The 21,073-nt window shown below is 38.7% G+C and overlaps 1 protein-coding gene across 1 annotated transcript in view; it reads right to left on the bottom strand.

Moving 5' to 3' along the window:
- RLF (RLF zinc finger) overlaps positions 1-20,691 on the bottom strand; it is a 74,964-nt gene extending 54,273 nt beyond the window's left edge. The window contains exon 1 of the mRNA XM_059919761.1: positions 20,448-20,691. Within this exon, the coding sequence (XP_059775744.1) occupies positions 20,448-20,684 (237 nt within the window). The 5' untranslated portion in view covers positions 20,685-20,691. The remainder of the gene's footprint in view (positions 1-20,447) is intronic.
- Between the last annotated feature and the right edge of the window lie 382 nt (positions 20,692-21,073).

Here is a 21,073-nt window from a genome sequence, read left to right as displayed (position 1 = left end):
ATAAATAATTAAAAAAAAAAAAAACTCTACTTCCCCCACCAGGTGTTAACTTTAATCTTTTACAGCAAGTAGCATCATGGTCATCATCTGGCCTTCTTCCTGAGAGTTTACAACATTTAATTTCCATTTAAAGTGACTGCTTCTGGGGAAAGTTTTCCAGCAATAGTGCTGATTGACACTCCACAGTTCAGAATGCCGGTGGTTCACAAAGAAATGACAAAAAATATCTGGTACCTGTTAAAGCTGCACGTCCTATGGCAACAGGAAATTATATGACTTTTAATAGAGGAGGATTTTCATTATTTCAAATTTTGCACATAAAGCGAGAAATCTTATTGATTTTAATTTCTCAACTCGTGAAATTCCCAGAACTACATAAATTTGAGTAAAATATGATTGCACTATGACAGATAGACTTCCAGCAGGGGGTAGCACTTGAGCTGGATTTCTGAGGTACGCGTCAAGTTTGAAAATGCAAAAGTGAGGGGAACAGGACTCCAAGTAGACAGTAACCTGAACAAAGTCAGAAAAGACCAATAGAACAGATAGGGCAAACAGTGACAATACTTTACATTCGTTGGTGAGGAAGCACGGGAGGTTTTCCTAGAAGAGACTAAGCTGGGTGTGAGATGGAATGGGAAGAGAACAGCTGGCTGCTTACATTCAGAAAGTGGCTAGAGTAAATTACAACTTTTAAGTCTTTTACATATGTTGCTATTAGGCCCCACCTCACACTTTCTATATTGGTTACAGTTGTTTTTTTAAAATCCAGAAATATGACTGACTTATTACTCTATCTACCTACCTATTCATCTATCCTGGATTCAGTTCATCATCCCAGCCTACCAAGATTATTTTTAGATAGTGATTCTGTCATGGGATTTAACTATGCTTTCTAACTTCATTTCATTTTCAAAAATATCTTTTGCTGTTTTTTCATAAAATTAATATCCTTTATTGTTTAAAAAATACAGATCAATAGAGAAGTAAAAATTAAAATGTCCACAATCTACACTATCACTACCCAAAAGTAGACCACTGTTAACAGGTAATATTAAGTTAGAGAGGTTTTTAATGCGTAAATAGCAGTATTTTAATGGACTCAAACTATACATTGTCTTGTAAAATTTTCTTCAACATCAGTATTTTTATAGTTCACGTGTGTATCACAGTTTATTACTCAAGTCCCTGTTTCTGGGCATGATGGTTTCTAACTCTGCATTATTATATATAATATTTAGGACAATGTTCTATAAATGGAATTGCTGGGTCAAAGGATGCATAATTCTTAAGACTTTACATAGTACCAAATTCTGCACCAGAAAATTTGTTCCAATTTACATTCCTATTATTTATGTAAGATAGTGACAGATTGAGGAACTGTCATAATTATTGTACATTACAACCTAAATACAACTTTTTGAGGGTCAACTGGATAAGGGAAATACATTATTTTGTTTATTCAATTTATAATCCTTTCATTACTACTGTGGTTGAATAAAAATTTTCATGTTTCTTTTACAGCACCCATATGGTATCTTCATTTCAGTTATCAATAACAGTAAGGAAGAGAGCTTGGATGAGAACAGCATCAACAGTTAATCTTCCCAAAAAACTGAAGAGGGACTACATCCTAACTCATTCTATGAGGCCAGCATTACCTTGATACAAAAGCCAGACAAAGACTACAAGTAAAGAAAACTACAGATCCATATGCCTTATGAAGACTGATACAAAAATCATCAACAAAATACTAGCAAACTGAATTCAATGGCATATTAAAATGGATTATACACTATGACCAAGTGGGATTTATTCCTGGAATGCAAGGATGGTAAAGCATATAAAAATCAATTAGTGTACTACACCACATTAAGAGCATGAAGGGAAAAAACCTCACATGATCACCTCCACTGATGCAGAAAGAGTGTTTGAAAAATTCAACAACCTTTCATGCATGATTAAAAAAAAAAACAAAACCAAACACTCAACAAACTAGGAGTAGAAGAAAATTACCTCCACATAATATAGTCCATGAATGAAAAACCGTAACATTATACTCAATGGTGAAAGACTAAAAGCTTTTCCTTTAAGGTCAGGAAGAAGGATATCCACATTCACCACTTCTATTCAATACAGTACTGGAAGTCCTAGTGAGAGCAATTAGGCAAGAAAAAGAAATAAAAGGCATCCAAATTGGAAAGAAAAGTACAAGTATCACTGTTTGCAGATGACATGATTTTACATATATAAAATATTAAATATTCCACACCCAAAAAACTATTCATATAAACAAGTTCAGCAAAGTTGCAGGATACAAAATCAACATACAAAAACCAGTTGTGTTTTTTGTTTTTTGTTTTTGGCCACGCCGCACAGCTTGCAGAATCTTAGTTCCACAACCAGGGATCAAACCCGGGCCCACAGCAATGAAAGCACAGAGTCCTAACCACTGGACTGCCAGGGAATTCCCTCAGTTGTGGTTTTATACACTAACAATAAATAATCTGAAAAGGAAGTTAACTATTCCATTTACAATCGCATCAAAAAAACAGGAATAAACCAAGGAAGTAAAAGACTTGCACACTGAAAACTATTAAAACTTGATGAGAGGGCTTCCCTGGTGGCACAGGGTTAAGAATCCACCTGCCAATGCAGGGGACACGGGTTCGAGCCCTGGTCCGGGAAGATCCCACATGCCGCAGAGCAACTAAGCCCGTGCGCCACAACTACTGAGCCTGTGCTCTAGAGTCCGCGAGCCACAACTACTGAGCCCGAGTGCCACAACTACTGAAGCCCGCGCGCCTAGAGCGTGTGCTCCGCAACAACAGAAGCCACTGCAAGGAGAAGGCAGCACACCACAATGAAGAGTAGCCCCCACTCGCAGCAACTAGAGAAAGCCCGTGCACAGCCACGAAGACCCAGTGCAGTAGCAAGCAATCAATCAATAAATGTATATATTAAAAAAACTTGATGAGAGATATTAAAGAAGACACAAATAAATGGCAAGACATGTCATGAAAATGTCCACGAATTGGAAGACAATACTGTTAAGATGTCAATACTATACAAAGCAACCCACAGATTCAATGCAATCCCTATCAAAATCCCAATGACTTTTTTGGGGGGCAGAAATAGAAAAATCCATCCTAAAATTAACAGAGGATCTCAAGGGACCTTGAACTGCCAAAACAAACTTGAAAAAGAAGAATGAAGTTGTAGATCTGATACTTTCTGATTTCAAAATTTACTACAAAGCTACAGTAATCAAAGCAGTGTGTACTCGAGTAAAGACGGACACACAGACCAATGAAATAAAAGAGTCCAGAAATAAACCCTCGCATATATGGTCAAATGATTTTCCAGGGTGCCAAGACCTTTCAGTGGGGGAAAGGACAGTCTTTTCAACAAACGGTGTTGGGAAAATTGAATATCCATATGCAAAAGAATTAGACTCTTACCTTATACCATAAATTAGCTCAAAATAGATCTAACATCAGACTGCAAAGGCAAAAGAAATAAAAGCAAAAATAAACAAATGGGACCTAATGAAACTTAAAAACTTTTGCACAGCAAACAAAACCACCAACAAAACGAAAAGACAACTTATGGAACGGGAGAAAATATTTGCAAATGATGTGACTGACAAGGGGTTAATATCCAAAATATACCTACAACTCAGTATCAAAGAACCAAACAATCCAATAAAAAATGGGCAGAAGATCTAAACAGACATCTCTCCAAAAAGACACACAGATGACCAACAGGCACATGAAAAGATACTCAACATCACTAATTATCAGAAGAACGCAAATCAAAACCACAATGAGATATCACCTCACATCAGTCAGAATGGCTATCATCAAAAAGTCTACAAATAACAAATGCTGGACAGAACGTGGAGAAAAAGGAACCCTCCTACACTGTTGGTGGGAACATAAACTGGTGCAGCCACTATGGAAAAAAGCATGAAGATTCCTTTAAAAACTAAAAATAAAGCTACCATATCATCCAGCAATTCCACCTCTGGGCATATATCCTGAACAGACAAAAACTCTGATTTGAAAAGATACATGTACCCCAATGTTCATAACAGCATTATTCACAATACCCAAGATGGAAACAACCCAAGCGCCCACCAAGAGACAATTGGCTTAAGAAGATGTGGTATGTGTGTGTGTGTGTATACACACACACACACCACACACAATGGAATATTACATAGTCATAAAATAGAATGAAATATTGTCATTTGCAGCAACATGGATGGACCTAGAGAATATCATACTAAATGAAGTCAGTCAGACAGAGAAAGACAAATATCACATGATATCACTTATATGGGGAATCTAAAAAATAATAAAAATGAATCTATATACGAAACAGAAACAGACTCAGACATAGAAAACAAACTTATGGTTACCAAAGTGGAAGGGGGGCATAAATTAGGAGTACTATGGGATTAACAGATACAAACTGCTACATATAAAACAGATAAGCAGGGCTTCCCTGGTGGCGCAGTGGTTAAGAATCCGCCTGCCAATGCAGGGGACACTGGTTCGAGCCCTGGTCCGGGAAGATCCCACATGCCGCGAGGCAAGTAAGCCCGTGCGCCACAACTACTGAAGCCCATGGGCTTAGAGCCCAGGCTCCGCAACAAGAGAAGCCACTGCAATGAGAAGCCTGCACACCGCAACGAAGACCCAACGCAGCCAAAAATAAATAAATTAAATAAATTAAAAAACAAAACAAAACCAAAAAAACAGATAAGCAACAAGGATTTACTGTATATCACAGGAAACTATATGCAATATCTTGTAATAACCTATAATGGAAAATAATCTGAAAAATATATATATAACAATAATTTTGCTGTACACCTAAAACTAACCCAAGATTGTAAATCAACTACACTTCAACTAAAAAAAGAAAAGAAAAAAGGAAAAAATAGATCTAAGAGCTAAAATCATAAAACTCTTGGAAGAAAACAGTGGAAAAGCTTCATGATACTTCATGTGTCCGTGCGCCACAACTACTGAGCCAGTGCTCTAGGGCCCGCGAGCCACAACTACTGAGCCTGTGTGCCACAACTACTGAAGCCCGCGCACCCTAGAGCCTGTGCTCTGCAACAAGAGAAGCCACCTCAATGAGAAGCCTGTGCACCACAACAAAGAGTAGCCCCTGCTCACCACAACTAGAGAAAGCCCGCGCGCAGCAATGAAGACCCAACACAGTTAGAAATAAATAAAATTAATTAATTAATAAAAAAAATAAAAGAACAAGTTAATAAACTGAACTTTATCAAAATTAAGGACCTGTGTCCTTCAAAAGACACTGTTAAGAGAATAAAAAGACAAACCACAGCCTAGGAGAATACATGCCAACAAGCCATGGCTTGGCTGCTCTTATGCCCATCTAGTAATGCAGGACTTTTTGTTCCTGTTAATGTCTCACCCAGTTTTTCCTTGAAGTTCTTGATAGTGTCTCTCATGAGTTTAGAACAGTTCTGTCCACATGTGTGTCTGCCACCATGTTGTTCTGCCTCAGTTCATCCTTGTCATGATCTGCTCCTTCTAAGCTGGTGGAGAGCACCTCAGGCTTTCTCCATGCCCACATCAACACAATGGAATCTGTGTCACAGCCAAGGGTGTTCCCTCCAGAGATCCCAAGTGAACCAGAGGCAGAATGTGTGTAACTTAAAAGTGATACAAATCACCATCCCCAATCTGTCTACCCTTTGCCACCTAAGTCACAACATTTAAAAAAGGAAAAAAAGAAGAAGAATATATTGCATAAAGGACTTGGGTCCAGAAACACACACATACACCCCTCAAAACTCAACAGTAAGAAAACAAACAATCCAATTTCTTCAAATGAGCAAGAGTTGAAAAGATACATTCTCAAAAAAGATATATGGTTGGTAACTAAGCACATGAAAAGATACTCAACAGAAGTCATTAGGGAAAGGCAAATGAGAACCACAATGAGCTGCCACTAATTTTAGAATGGCTAAAACTAAAAAGACTGGCCATACCAAGTGTTGATCAGGAGGTGGAAAACTAGAACTCTCATACATTGTTGGTAGGAATGTAAAATGATACAACTACTCTCAAAAACCTGACATGTGACCCAGCCATTCCAGATATTTACCCAAGAGAAAGAGAAGGCGTTTGTTCTCACAAAGACTTACACATGAATGTTCATAGCAGCTTTGTCTGTATTAGCTAAAAACTGGAAACAAGCCAAATATACCAACAGGTGAATAAACAAATCATGATAAAGCTATACAATGAATACTCAGCAATGAAAGAAATTAATTATTAATATATACAACAACATAAAAGAATTTCAAAATAATTATACTGAAAGAAACCAAAAAGAGACTTACAGATTTATTTATGTAAAATTCTAAAAATGCAATATAATCTATATAGAAAGAAAGCAGCATAGCTGAGTGAGGATGGAAGGTTATGTACGGGAGGAAAGTAAGAAAGAGGAAATACAATGGTAGTAGAAAGAAAGTTCTAGGAGTGATGGATGTATTTGTTATCTTGATTATGGTTTCATGGGTACACAGATACGCCAAAGCTTATCAAATTGTTCATTTTAAATATGAGCAGTTTACTGTATGTCAATTATACCTCAATAAAGCTTTTTTTAAAAAAACACAATGCTCCACAAAATGCACAAAATCATAAAAGGAATTAAAATAAATTTTACATTTCAATTGTCAGATTTACTATTTTTACTGCAATAAAGTGTAAAAATTCTGTACATAAAAATAATATAAGGGACTTCCCTGGTGGCACAGTGGTTAAGAATCCTCCTGCCAATGCAGGGGACACGGGTTCAAGCCCTGGTCTGGGAAGATCCCACATGCTGCGGAGCAACTAAGCCCGCGAGCCACAACTACTGAGCCTGTGTGCCACAACAACTGAAGCCCGCATGCCTAGAGCCCGTGCTCCACAACAAGGGAAGCCACTGCATCGCAACGAATAGCCCCCGCTTGCCGCAACCAGAGAAAGCCCGCGTGCAGCAACGAAGACCAATGCAGCCAAAAATAAATAAAATTTTAAAAAGTTTAAAAATTACATTAAAAATAACAATATAAAAAATGAAAAGATAAACAGAAGAAAAGATAATTCCAAAGTAATGACCAACAAAGAATTCATGTCTAGAATATAATTTCATAAAAACTGTTAAGAAAAAGAAAACCCAAATGAAAAATGAGCAAAAACTGGGAAAAAGTAATTCAGAAAAGAGGAAATCTGAATAGCAATAAATATAACCAAAAAGATAAGCAACTCCTCACAAGTAAACAGAAAAAAAAATTAAAACCACAATGAGATACCACAGTCTATCCGCCAGAACAGCTACAATTAAACTGTCGACTATACCAAGTATTGGCAAGAATGAAGGGCAATGGTAACTTTCATACACTGATAACTGCATAAACTGCTACAAATACTTTGGAGAGTAACTTGGCAGTATTTATTATAGTTGAAGATAGGCTTATATATGAAGCTAGCAATTCCACTGTAAGCATATACCCTAAAAGAAATTCTTGCACCCATGTATAAACATATAAGGAAAAGATACCTACCCCAGCAGTTAATGTAAATGCCTCTAAATCGATCAGTAAAAGAATGGACAAATGAACTGTGATATATTTACATAATGAAATACTACACACCAGTGAAAAATGAATGTATCAAGACTATACATACCAGGGCTTCCCTGGTGGCACAGTGGTTGAGAATCTGCCTGCCAATGCAGGGGACACGGGTTCGAGCCCTGGTCTGGGAAGATCCCACGTGCCGCAGAGCAGCTGGGCCCGTGAGCCACAATTACTGAGCCTGCACGTCTGGAGCCTGTGCTCCACAACAAGGGAGGCCACGATGGTGAGAGGCCCGCGCACCGCGATGAAGAGTGGCCCCCACTTGCCACAGCTAGAGAAAGCCCTCGCACAGAGACGAAGACCCAACACAGCCATAAATAAATAAATAAATACTTTTAAAAAAAAGACTATACATATCAAAAAGTATACATACATACTAGATACACCTTAGAAACATTATGTTGAATTCAAAAAGCTTAAGAAGAATACATACAGTACATCATTTAAGCAAAGCTGGAAAACATAAGAAATAATATTACACATTATATTAAAATACACAAATACAAAGTAAAGAGATGGAGGAGAGATTAAATATCAAAATCAGGATGATGGTGGGAGGTAGATGATGTCTGTAACAGGGTACACAGGTAGCTTCAATTATTTTGTTTCTTAGGTTGTGTTCATTTTAGCGTGCACTTTACTACCTGTATGTTGGAAATATTTGAGTTTTTTGAAAAGTAACATACCCTTCAAAGTTCTGAGCAAAACGGATTTTCAACCTAGATTCCTATACCCAGCCTAACTAACACAAAAGAGAGGGGAAACCTCCTCAGGAAGCTACTGGAGGGTAACTCCTCACACCCCAAATAGGGGAGTAAAACAAGACAAAGACAGGAGGACCAGGAAATAGTATCTACCAAAGGAAAGAAGCAAAGACAAGTACTGAAACAATAGTTGATAAAATGAAAATTAATTTAAAAGGGTAATATATAAGTACAAACCGTACAAAAACACAAGAAACATAAAGTGAATGTCCCACTTATTCTTCACTGAAATGCAACAAATGATAACACTTTAGTAACTGTCTTTCAAAACTTTTTCTATACATCATTGCTTTATAAAATGGGATACTATATAGTTTTCTAACTGTTTCTAAAACAACAGATCTTGGATATCCTTTCATACCAATACATATAGTACTACCTTTTTGCCTGTTTAAATTTTATCTGAAAAAATACTGAAATACACCGAAAAGGGAAAATCCACTCATAATTCCACCACTTTAAAATTTTCTATGCAACAAAGAAGTGAAAGATCACACCTGTGTTCCATCTAATTCTACCCCTACTCTCTATCGCCAAATAACCCCGATAAATACAATTTGGTACATATGCCTTATATACATAAACAAAAGCTTTCTAATTCTTTGTAATAATCTCCTGGGCTCAAATGTTTTATGGCTCTGGGATGTTCAAAGGGTACTTATTTTTTGGCATTTCCAAATCTAAAATATCTTATAAAAGCCCTCATCTAGTCCAAGATGGATTCCTGGCATTCCTTCTCTCCCTTAAATTAGTAGGGTCTTCCCTTCTTAACCATACACCATACACTTGCTTCAAATTTTCAGTTTGGCAACAAACACTAATGAAGCTGATTATAGAAAAGTGGCATGGAAAATCATTTCTTTATAATCTATAACAATTGGAAAGAGCAATAATGTTGCTTACTCAAAACCATTTATGTTAGACCTCAAAATTACTATGCAATAGTTAGTCAAGGGAACTGTTTTACTTATGTTCGCGTTACCTAAGGACAAACTAGTTGGAAGGCAGATAAATACATATAACCATCAAACACTGACTACTGCTCTATTGTACCAATAAGCATATATAACAGGAAAAACTGCTTAATATTTATCTTCTCCACTAGACAATAAGCTCACTGTAGACCAGAACCCCAAGTAGCAAATAACAGGTATTTTGTAATTATTTGCTTTTAATTCTTTGCCCAATTATTAAAGGATATGCTAACTTATTTTTGAAGTTTGATTAAGACAATTTTTCTGATACATATCTTTGATTAGCATGAAATATGCCTGTATACTAAGACAAATTCAACTAAGTAGATTGAACTCCAAATTCTCACTGCTTCCTTCAAACCTTGTAAAGGAGGAAAGCAGCATAATGTTGACCAAACTGCACTTGTGGGAATTTTAAAAAGAAAATGCTTAAGATCACAGTATTTTTTAGAAAGGTGCTCACGTCAGATTACAATGATAATCCTGAATTTTGCTTGATAGTAAGTAGATATGCCAAAGTTCAGAACTTTGATATTACAACTGTCATATAACATCACACAATATTGATATAATTATTCTGATCCTCAGCTCACATCCTCGACTGAGGGGGAGTTTCTAACTTACAAGTTTTAAGCTGGAAAGGGAATAGGGCAGATAACCTCCAAAGTTCTTCCCCCAAACATAAGATTCTACAATTTCATGAAAACATGGCCAACTTTTTCCCAAGAACTCAAATCCAACATGTTACAAATTCAAATCACTTTTGATATATGCACATTTCAATAAAATGAAACACATAATTTAAATGCCAAACAATAAACCAAGTTAAAGCCAACAGCCAAATGAATAAAAAATATTTCATATAGAATGATCTATTAGTTGCAACAGGTCAAACGCATTATACCTACTATAAACCCCAAAAGGCATTCATATTGCTTCAATGTAATAGAAATTTTCTGTAAATTACACTTCCAGTCTACAAAACTCATCATAGGCTCTCTGAATCTAAAACTATGTTAGCAAATGCTCTGAAAGCATTTAGGAAACTTTTTTCTTTCAGTGAGCTCTACATTGACAGGAAAATGGAGGAAAACCACGCTACATGAAATACTTCTTTAAAACAATATTCAGTATAGAAAGGAAATAAAGAAATGGACACGCTGGGTACCTATCTGCTGCTACCAAAAACTATGCTAAGGGTACTGTAATATTGTCCCATTTGATCCTCACAACCACCTACGGGGTAGCTTTCTATTACCCCCAATTTTATAGACAAGAATATAGACCCACGGCAAGGCTTAAGATCACAAAAGTGTTGGAATGAGGATTTAAAGTGAAACCTCTTGACTTCAAATGTACTTTCTATTGTATATGTTCTCCATTTCATAAGACAATAAAACATAATACTGACGAAACATGATGTTTTACCCACATTTACTGTTAGAACTTCATGGGATAATTTGCTCTAGGTTTAACATTTTCATTTACCAAAATCAAGCTTTCATTATGAAGGAAAGAGCCAAATAAGGATAGTGAGCATAACAACTAATGTAAACAAATAATTTCAGCTCAAATTAGTAGAGTGGTTTCCACTGGGATGGGCATTTACCCTAAAGGTGTAAATGATAACCCACCAAGGGGCAGAAATATAATATTGAAACTTTTATTTAAATTAGTTTTAAAAGTCTCATCCCTTTTATACTTCTGTGTTTGCTTGTAATTTATATACTGGTACTGCATAAATAAAACATTTAAAATTTATTTATTTCAATAAGGATACACAAGGCAAATGTTTGGAGATGACTTAGAAAATAATCCTTAGCAAATGTTTCCCAATAGACTTATGTAGTTTTGGAAGGGAATCACACCTAAAAGGTCATCTCATTTAAGCAGTAATTTGAGGCCCCATAACAAACTGATTTGGTGCAAGGTAATACATCCATTCAGTGACACTTTATTTGAAAACATATAAAGATAACAACATAAGAAAAAGTTAGCTAATGTAAAGCACTAGGGTCTCTCCATTTATTCAGCTATGACTCAGTCTTCCCAAAGATTCCCAAATCTCCCCAAAGCAGTAACGATCAATAAATGTTTGTCGGAAATGAGTACACTGACAAATCTCTCACAGCAACAATCAATCACTAAATTGTATCATACATTCTGATGGCCTCAGGTTAGGCTGCAACTAACTCTCTGTAGTATGTTCTGCTTCTTGAGAACCTCAAAGCAGCATGGAATCTTAAGATTACAAGGTCACACTGGATGATTAGACACAACCAAATTTTAATGACTTTTAAATAATAACATTTTAAAACAGAAGTATGTTAAAAAAAAAAAAAAGGGAAAGACAAACCTCACAGGAAAAAAAAAGTAAATATCTAATACACATGAAAAAGTAACAAGGACTTCCCTGGTGGTCCAGTGGGTAAGACTCTGTGCTCCCAATGCAGGGGTCCAGGTTCAATCCCTGGTTGGGGAACTAGATCCCGCATGCATGCCGCAACTAAGTGTTCACATGCTGCAACTAAGAAGCACGTATGCCGCAACTACGAAGCCAACGTGCCACAACTAAAGATCCCGCATGCCACAACGAAGATCCTGTGTGCCACAACTAAGACCTGGCTCAGCCAAAATAAATAAATATATAAATTTTTTTAAATGCTGTTAAAATACAAATTAATAGTGTGATAGCAATTATCTGCCACTATCAGATGGGCAAATATTTAAAAGTTTAGTAATACCAGGGTTGGCAAGGATATAGAGAAACAGGGACTCCATAACACTATTGGTGGAAGTACATACTCAACTTCTCGTAGGCCAGTATCTATCAAAATTTTAAAAAAACACTCTCTTTAGTCCAGTACTGTAATGTCAATGCCAGGAATTTATGCTATGGATATAAATAATGCTTAATGTTTAAGGTTGTTCACTTCAACATTATTTGTGGTAACAACAAAAAAGAATACAAATTATTTAACTATGGTAATGTTCAACATGTACTGATACAGAAAGTTGTCCTCGGTATATTAAATCAAAATGTAGGGACTTCCCTGGTGGTCCAGTGATAAAGAATCCGCCTTACAATCAATGCAGGGGATGCGAATTCTATCCCTAGTCAGGGAGCTAAGATCCCACATGCCACGGGGCAACTAAGCCTGTGCGCCACAACTACCGAGCTTGTGTGCCTCAACTAGAGCCCACGTGCTGCAAACTACAGAGCTCATGCGCCCTGGAGACTGCGTGCCACAACTAGAGAAGACAAAACCCGCACACCACAACTAGAGAGAAGCTTGTGCACCACAACGAAGAGCCCACGTGCCACAACAAAAGATCCTGCATGCCTCAAGGAAGATCCCAAGTGCTACAACTATGACCCGACGCAGCCAAAAATAAATTAAATAAAAAAAAATAACTAAATCTTTTCAAAAATTAATTAAAATGTAAATTGCAGAAGAGTGTGCATTTTAATTTTTAAGAACACACAAGACACCACTAACTGCTCTGGGGAGTGACTGGAGAAACTGAAGGCAAAAAAGGGCTTCCACTTTTCCCTTAAACCTTTCTGTAGCTTCATATATTCTGCCTTGAGCATAGCTTTTACAGTTTAAAAAGTTTTTAAATTAAGAGTGTTGAAGGTTTTGGGACTTCCCTGATGGCCCCGTGGTTAAGAATCCGCCTGCCAGTGCCCAGGACATAGGTTCGAGCCCTGGTCCGGGAAGATCCCACATGCCGTGGAACAACTAAGCACATGTGCCACAACTACTGAGCCTGCTCCCTAGAGCCCATGAGCCACAACTACTGAAGCCTGCACACCTAGAGCCCATGCTCCACAACAAGAGAAGCCACCACAATGAGAAGCTCGCACACTGCAACAAAGAGTAGCCTCTGCTCGCCGCAACTAGAGAAAGCCCACGCACAGCAACAAAGACCCAATGCAGCCAAAAAGGAAAAAAAAAAAAAACCTCAGTCATGTTTAGGCTAAAACCAGGAAATCAAAACTCGGTGGTGTGCAGAAACATAAAGCCACCAACTCTTCACCACAGTAATTTGCTTTACTATAATGAAAGTAAAGCATGCGATTTGGCGGCTGATATAAGGTTTAGAACATGGCAAAATGTTTCATTTATTTTTTTTAATTAATTTTTATTGGAGTATAGTTGCTTTACAATGTTGTGTTAGTTTCCACTGTACAGCAAAATGAATCAGCTATACATATACACATATCCCCTCTTTTTCGGATTTCCTTCCCATTTAGGTCCCCACAGTGCATTAAGTAGAGTTCCCTGGGCTATACAGTATGTTCTCATTAGTTATCTATTTTATACATGGTATAAATAGTGTATATGTGTCAATCCCAATCTCCCAAATGTTAAATGTTTTAGACACCTTAATTTTGGCAAATGTTGTACAATATTTAAATGTCTCTCTAGAAGAGTCATAATGTGTCATATTAAAAAAACGTTTAGGGACTGCCCTGGTGGCGCAGTGGTTGAGAGTCCGCCTGCTAATGCAGGGGACACGGGTTCGGTCCCTGGTCCGGGAAGATCCCACATGTCGCGGAGCAGCTGGGCCCGTGCGCCACAACTACTGAGCCTGCGCTCCAGAGCCCGCGAGCCACGACTACTGAGCCCGCTTGCCTGGAGCCCGTGCTCCGTAACAGGAGAAGCCACCACACTGAGGGGCCCACGCACTGCGGCAAAGACACCGCAGCTAGAGGGGGACCGCGTGCAGCAACGAGGATCCAACGCAGTCAAAAATAAATTAATTAATTAAAAAACAACAACAACAAAAAACGTTTATCCCAACATTTTCCCAACTTATATGAACAAATAATCCTTATTTCAAGAAATGCTTATGAATACATATATTTCATGGAACAAAACATAATTTAGGAAATGCTGATATAAGAAAAACAGCATGGGCTCTGGAGTCAAAGACTTCGCCACAGCTGTGTAATCCTGGGAAAGTTTCGTAATTTCCCTGGGTCTCAGTTTTCTACCTGTAAAAGGAAAATACCACCACTTACCCAAGTGCCTGGCACACAAAAGATGCTCAATAAATTAAATATCCTTCTATTTTTTCATATGGTTTCTATGTTGGCTTATGTCAGCAATGAAAGTTTGAGGAATCTATTTTTTATACCATCTTGCAATCTATGTTTGGGTTTTAGAGTATGATGTCAATCATATCCAAAATAAATGCTTCAATCTGGCTAAGAAAGCTTGCTGAAAAATTCATTACTTTAAATATTTGTGGAATATAAGCAACCAGGAGAAGTTCTTAGAAAATATAAATAAAATTAAAATGAGGTTCTACTCTTAGTTAATCAAGATACAAAGAACAATAAGACCTGATCCCTAATAGGAAGCAGCATAAACCTGTTGACAAGAAATGTTCCTATTTCTTGATAAAGATAAGCTAAAGTCTTGCTTATTACTCTTAAGAAGTCTAGTCAGGGATTTATGGAAGGAAGGAGATGAAAGATCAATAAATACTGATTGAGTAGCCATTAAGTGCCAGGGACTAGTCTAGGCACTGGGTAAACAAAACAATAAACACCCTCATAATGCTTACATTCCAGGTGGGGATACAGACAAATACACGTATCAGACAGAGTCAGTGATTAAAAGAAATATAAAGCAGTGTTAAGGAGTCGAAAGAAGATGGGGAAGTGCTGTTTTAGATAAGATAGTCAAAGAAGACCTCTGGGAGAGATGACAGATGTCTAGAACTGAATGAAAACAAAGCACATTTTAGTTTGCCAATGCCTTTGCAGTCTTGAAATAAGTGGTGTGTTCTATCTAGATTTTTTAACTAACATTGTTCAGAAAAGCATGATCCACAGGTAGACACAGAAGTCACTAGGGGCCACAGTACAAGAGACTGGGTGGTACCACAGTAAATAACAGCACCCAAAGTTCTGCTTCACAGGTCACATTTATAATATGTTTTGGTTACACACACTGAAAAGCTGGCTTTTGCTGTTATAACTGTCATTTAGTTCCTATTTAGACCTCTCCCAGGAGAAGGCAGCACAAGAAGAAAAGCTAATGCATTTAATAAAAGCCCTTTAAAATAAATAATTGAAAAAGGTAAAAATAAATGAAAGAGGTAATGCTCAAGAGTCTTCATGGCCAACAACCTCAAGGAGTTAGGAAGACTGATCCTCCCTATCTCAACATCTCCAAACTGTTGTCCTATTAGACTGGTAACTCTTCCTCAATACTATGTAATGCCTCCTATTTTCTCCCTCCATCAACACTAGCCCTCAACCCACACATGTAAATGTGTATTTTATTATATTTATTATATGAATGTAAGCTAAGTTGACAAGTATTGTCTCGAAGAAATGACCAAAATCTCCTATCCTGTTCCTTTACAGGAATTTCTTATGGTAAAACTGCCTTTTAACATACTAGATTTTACATTAGGTGTTTCTTTGGAAGTACTCATGTCTTGAGTATATTATGAAGTTCCTACAATGTAATTCATTCAACAGATTAGTTTTGTGGGCCAGGCATTGTATTAATTGCTAGGTACCAGGTATACAACAAAGACTCGTTGGCTTACTAGTCAATACAAGAGATAAACATGGACAAAAACATTCAGGTACCATGCTGATGTACAAGATGCTACTGGAGTACATATTCTAAGTGAAAGAATCACCTCATTCTGTCTGCTGAAATCAGAAAATGCTCTAAAAAACGTATTATTTGAGCCAGGTCTTAAAGGATAAATAAGCAGATGAGGAAGGGGTGACTCGGGTTAATCAAGTGGACTGAGAGATGCACACTGGGATGAAGGTAGACAAAAAAAAAAAGTTGGGTGTAAGGGGTAGAGCAAGTCCAGATCCTAAAAGGCTTTGCATGCCAGGCTGATAAGTGTGAATTTTATCTTGCCTTTGGGGAAAAAACCATTGAAGAATTTTAGGGAATAAAGTGACTAACAAGATTATGTTTATAATTTAAAAGGAACACCAAAATGCATTGCTGATAAGGCCAGTAAGAAGGCAAGAAAGATCAGTGACGAGCTGCTGCAAAAAGACATTATGAAGCCTGAACTAAGACGGTGACAGCAAGGAAAGGAGTTAAAACCATAGGTGTGTGCAAAGTGTCAAAAGAACACAAACAACTAAGAGGAAATCTATCTAGTAAAATCAAAGAAAGCTTCACAGACAAGGTGACATTTGCACTGGGCCCTAGAGAAGGAAAACTTGCCATGCAGAAAATGAGAGAAAAGGATAGAACAGCACAATGAAAGGGAAAGACATAAAAATGCTTAATGAGCTGAGCTTTTGTTAAAGTAGTAATTCCATCCTTTTGTAGATCAGTCACTTGGGAAATATTTACTGAAAACCTAACATGTGTCTTGGATCTTGAAGAATCCAATGAAAATTAAGATTATCTTTTCCAAAATAATGCACCTGGAAATTCACAGGCAAAATTTAATCATAGGAGTAACTGAGATCCCACTTTGATCCATGAACTCCAAGTAAAGTACTCCTGAATAAGTAACAGTAGAACTGGGGTGATGGGATAGGCTAGGTAAGAGCTGAAAAGTAAGCTGGGGGCAAGGCTGTTAAGACTTTTTATTCCAAGAAATCTGGATAACTCAGATAATTCTGAGGTCACTGTTTTTTACAGAGATTGTTTTATTTAGTCCACACAACAGTGTATTTACATAGAGAACAGTAAGTACTGTTATTATTCCATTTGCAAATGAGAAAACTAAGGTTTAAAGAAAATAACATGCGCCAAGGTCACACAGCTAGTTTAAATGTAAAGCCAGTATGCCCATCTGATTTAGACCCTCTGAACTCAATCACTAATCTAGGGAAAAATGAAATACATTCAGTACTTACCTAATTTAACACTTAAAAATCTACAAAGTCACTGTTAGTTCCAGAACTCAAAGTGTCTCATAAACAAACAAAGTTTACTCATAAAACTATGCTTGATAGTCTCAAAGTATAATTTCAAGTTGTTAATGAAGTCTACTTTAAAAGTGTTCAAAATTTGTGTTACAAATACAACAACCAGTTGGAAAACTTCAGGAATCTGGGTTCCCAAAATATAGCAAGAATTTGAGAGGATATCATCAATTTTTCAGCAAAACAAAGAAAGACTGTTTTCTGGAGTTAATCTTATCCACACTGTCTGTCTGGCAGACAATGTTTTCAGAAAAGGAACTGAGGGAAGGGGAAGAAAACACACACACACACACACACACACACACACACACACACACACATCCCATAATCACTGAATACAAATTTTCACTGACTACAACTTCATCTAAATATCATTTTCTTAGTAACTATTACTTCTGAAGTTTCATTTTGATCATCTTCACAAACTTCTGAAAATTGAAAACATGCCCAGAATGAAACAAGCTTCTCTATCCTTTCATATGTTAGTTTATTTCTTGATTTGGTGCAATTCCAAAGACAGAGCCATTTCTTTTAAGTGCTGCAAGAGCTAGAGAGAATACGGTCCCAGCCTGTTGCAGGAGGGATCTACTTGGCACAGTATAAGTCCTTAAGACAATATCTCTATACTAAACACATGATGGAAATAATTTTGTGGCAGTTAAGCATCCCAGAGAGTACAGGTCAGGCCTTTATGATAATGTAATACAACTACATCTCTCTACACATTCATTAGGTGCTCCTGCAGGACAGGCTCCTATCTCCAGCACTTAATGCAAGGTCAGGCACACACACACAATCAGTAGATGAATAAATTTTATTCTGCCTTTCAAATGTGAAACCAAAAGCTATTCAACCAAATTTGTATAGTGAAATTATTCCTACTTCATCATAAAATTTTTAAAAACTTTTCTGTATCTGGTAAGAAAGAATACCCTATTGATTTTATCTGGGCTATGGGGAAAATGTGACAAAAATATTGTGATAAATACTGTGAAGAGTTGAATATAAACTTTCTGTCTACTGTTCGTATAAAGCACTACAATATAAAGGTCAGAAAACAAAACATAATCTCACAGTCATAGTTTGTCCCAGGTTATTAGCTAGTAAGTGGCAGAGTCACAATTAAGACCCAACTAACTTGCAATCCAATGTGCTTTCTATTACAACATACCGTCACAGATACTCCTTTTATTTTATTAGTGCAAAAAATTGTTTTGGGAAAATTTCAGGCCAAAAAAAAGAACTTCATAAAAAAGACAAATTACAAAAGTACTTTCTTTTTAAAATTCTTCTGTGCCCTCACATATCTAAGTATCACTAAGACTCAATACATTAAAATTCAGTTAAAATAACATCAGAGCTGCCAGCAGTAGGCATAAAGCAGAATATATATATATGTTATCCTCTGACAAGCTTCAATTTGATGGGTTATATCCATTCTTGCTATTCTTCTAGGAAGACAACGCAAGCTTAGGAGGCTTACCCAAAACCAAGTTTTTCTGCTCTCCTCCTCACTAATCCGGGTCCAATTAGCTCCCTCTTCTCCCACAGCACTGTTTTCCTTCTCATCTCTACCTTTGACACTGGAATACCACCCCCTTCCCCGATATTCAAGACTCATTTTCATCCCTTCAGCCATAGGGCCTTCCCAGGCCACCCCATCTAAATTGGCCTCTCCCAGTATTTCTACAACGCCTCCTCTTCCATCATTACCAAAACTGCATTGGCAATACTGTTATTTCCACTACCGCCTCCCAACCGTAAGCTCATCGAGGGTAAGTGCAGTCTTATTTATGTTTCCTCAGCACTTGGTAAAGTGTTTGGCACCATCCTATGGAGTCAGTAAAAGTTTGTAGAGTAAATATGTGTACTAAGAATGTTCACTGCTAGTGAAGAAGCAAAGAACATCTTAGTACTTAAGAGTTCAGGGAAAGGTTGAGGATTATAGACATAAAAACTGGAGTGATACAATGTATGGAAAAGATTAGCAAGGACAAAATCCATTCAGAGATGAAGTGCTTCTGGCTCAGCAGAGAGGAGGGAGAAAAACATTCAATCAAGTCATTTCTGATTCTTCTCCGGACCAACAGAGCAAATTGTCCCACAAAATTATAACTTTGGAACACCGCAATTTATTCAGCACACTCAACTACTCATTAAGAGCCCAAGTGCCAACGATTATTTTGCATTTTCTAAGGTGCACCAGGTGAGAAGCAGAGGGGCGGCTCCAAAACCTGATTAGAACAAACAAGCAGACGTAGAAATAATAATGGCACATCTTTAAATTTATAAAGAAAAATCTCAGCGTGATCCTGGAAACGAAACTAAGCATACCAAGAAATACGTAATCATAGGTTTAGGACCTACTACGGCACAGAAATGGTGACAGAACTGCCAAAAGAGACCACACTCCTCATCTTTCCCAATCCTCTTCTACTCAAAGCGCCTAATAACCACTACAAGGATCACGAGCCTCATTTCTGGCAGCACAATTCTCAAAGGAATATAGAAGAGGCGATAAAACAGCTTTGATGCCCCCCCCCCAAAGGCAGCAAAAACCAAACAACCAACCAGCTCCACAATCCTTAAGCAGAAAGCCCTAGACGCCTTTCAAAGCCAACTGTCATACCTTTTAGGGGCCCAGAAGACGTTGACTCCAAACATAAGTCTCTGGCCCCAACATATATCTCCGGATTATTTAGGAAAACCCAGGTTTTCCAATCTGGAGATCTGCACTCTACTCAAAAAAACATCTCCGGGAAGGAACGAGCAATCAATCCCTCAGGAGGCAATGGCGCTCCAACCACCAGCCGGGGGGACAGGCAACGACGACAGGGCACGGCCCTTCCAGGGAGCTGCCGGCGCCCTTCGGGCTCTCAGTCTAACCCAGCGCAACCCGCCCTGGCGGTGGCCGAAGTCGGGCAGTGGCTGAGGGGGGCCAGCGGTCGGGCTTCCGAACTGGGCCTTCCCGGCCCGGGGGCGCGGCAAGACATGGAGGTGGCGCCTTTCAGTCCGGCCCCGGCTGCAGCAACGGGTCTGGGGCCTCTTCCCCTGGCCTCCCCGCCCCGCCGCCCTCAGCCAGCCAGTCCGCCCCTCACCTGGCAGAAGCTCCGGCAGTAGTTCAAAGATGAGACCTCCGACACCTCCTGCTCCCTCAGCTCTGTCTCCAGCTGCCACAGACACGGCCGCAGCCCTGAGACTCCCGGCGCCGGAGATGCAGGGCTATGACCCCGAGCCATGGACTCTGTCTCGGTTCCGTCTCCGGCTCCGACTCCCGCCGGAGCCTCAGCCCCAGCCCCGGCGGCGGCGGCGGCGTCTCCCTTTCCGTCCGCCATCTTCCCACGGCCCAGCAGCGCGTAGGCAACCAAGCCACGTGACTCAGACCTGGGCCCGCCCCCGGTCGACCGCGCTCTGTGACGCACCCCTGGGCGCCGCCGGCGCCCGTTGGATTCCGTCACTGGAACTCGGGGTGCTCCTCCCCTCCGCGGCCTCCACAACAGCCGCCTGGGCAACAGCCTGGCAACAGCTGACCGGGGGCTTCTGCCCACTGCAGTTCTTCCAGACCTTTTGGAGTCGTGGGGTCACCGAGACGGACATACTTGTAGATATAATCTAGTTATGGGGGAATGACATTTGAGCTGCGATCTGAAGAACGAGAGAGATGCAGCCCTGAGAAGAGCGTTAAAGGGAAGCATCCCCAGTAGAGGAAAAATAAGCAAGCCTG

Source organism: Balaenoptera ricei, chromosome 1, assembly GCF_028023285.1.
Source record: "Balaenoptera ricei isolate mBalRic1 chromosome 1, mBalRic1.hap2, whole genome shotgun sequence".
Classification (NCBI taxonomy): domain Eukaryota; kingdom Metazoa; phylum Chordata; class Mammalia; order Artiodactyla; family Balaenopteridae; genus Balaenoptera; species Balaenoptera ricei.
This window is presented reverse-complemented; position numbering and strand designations above follow the sequence as displayed.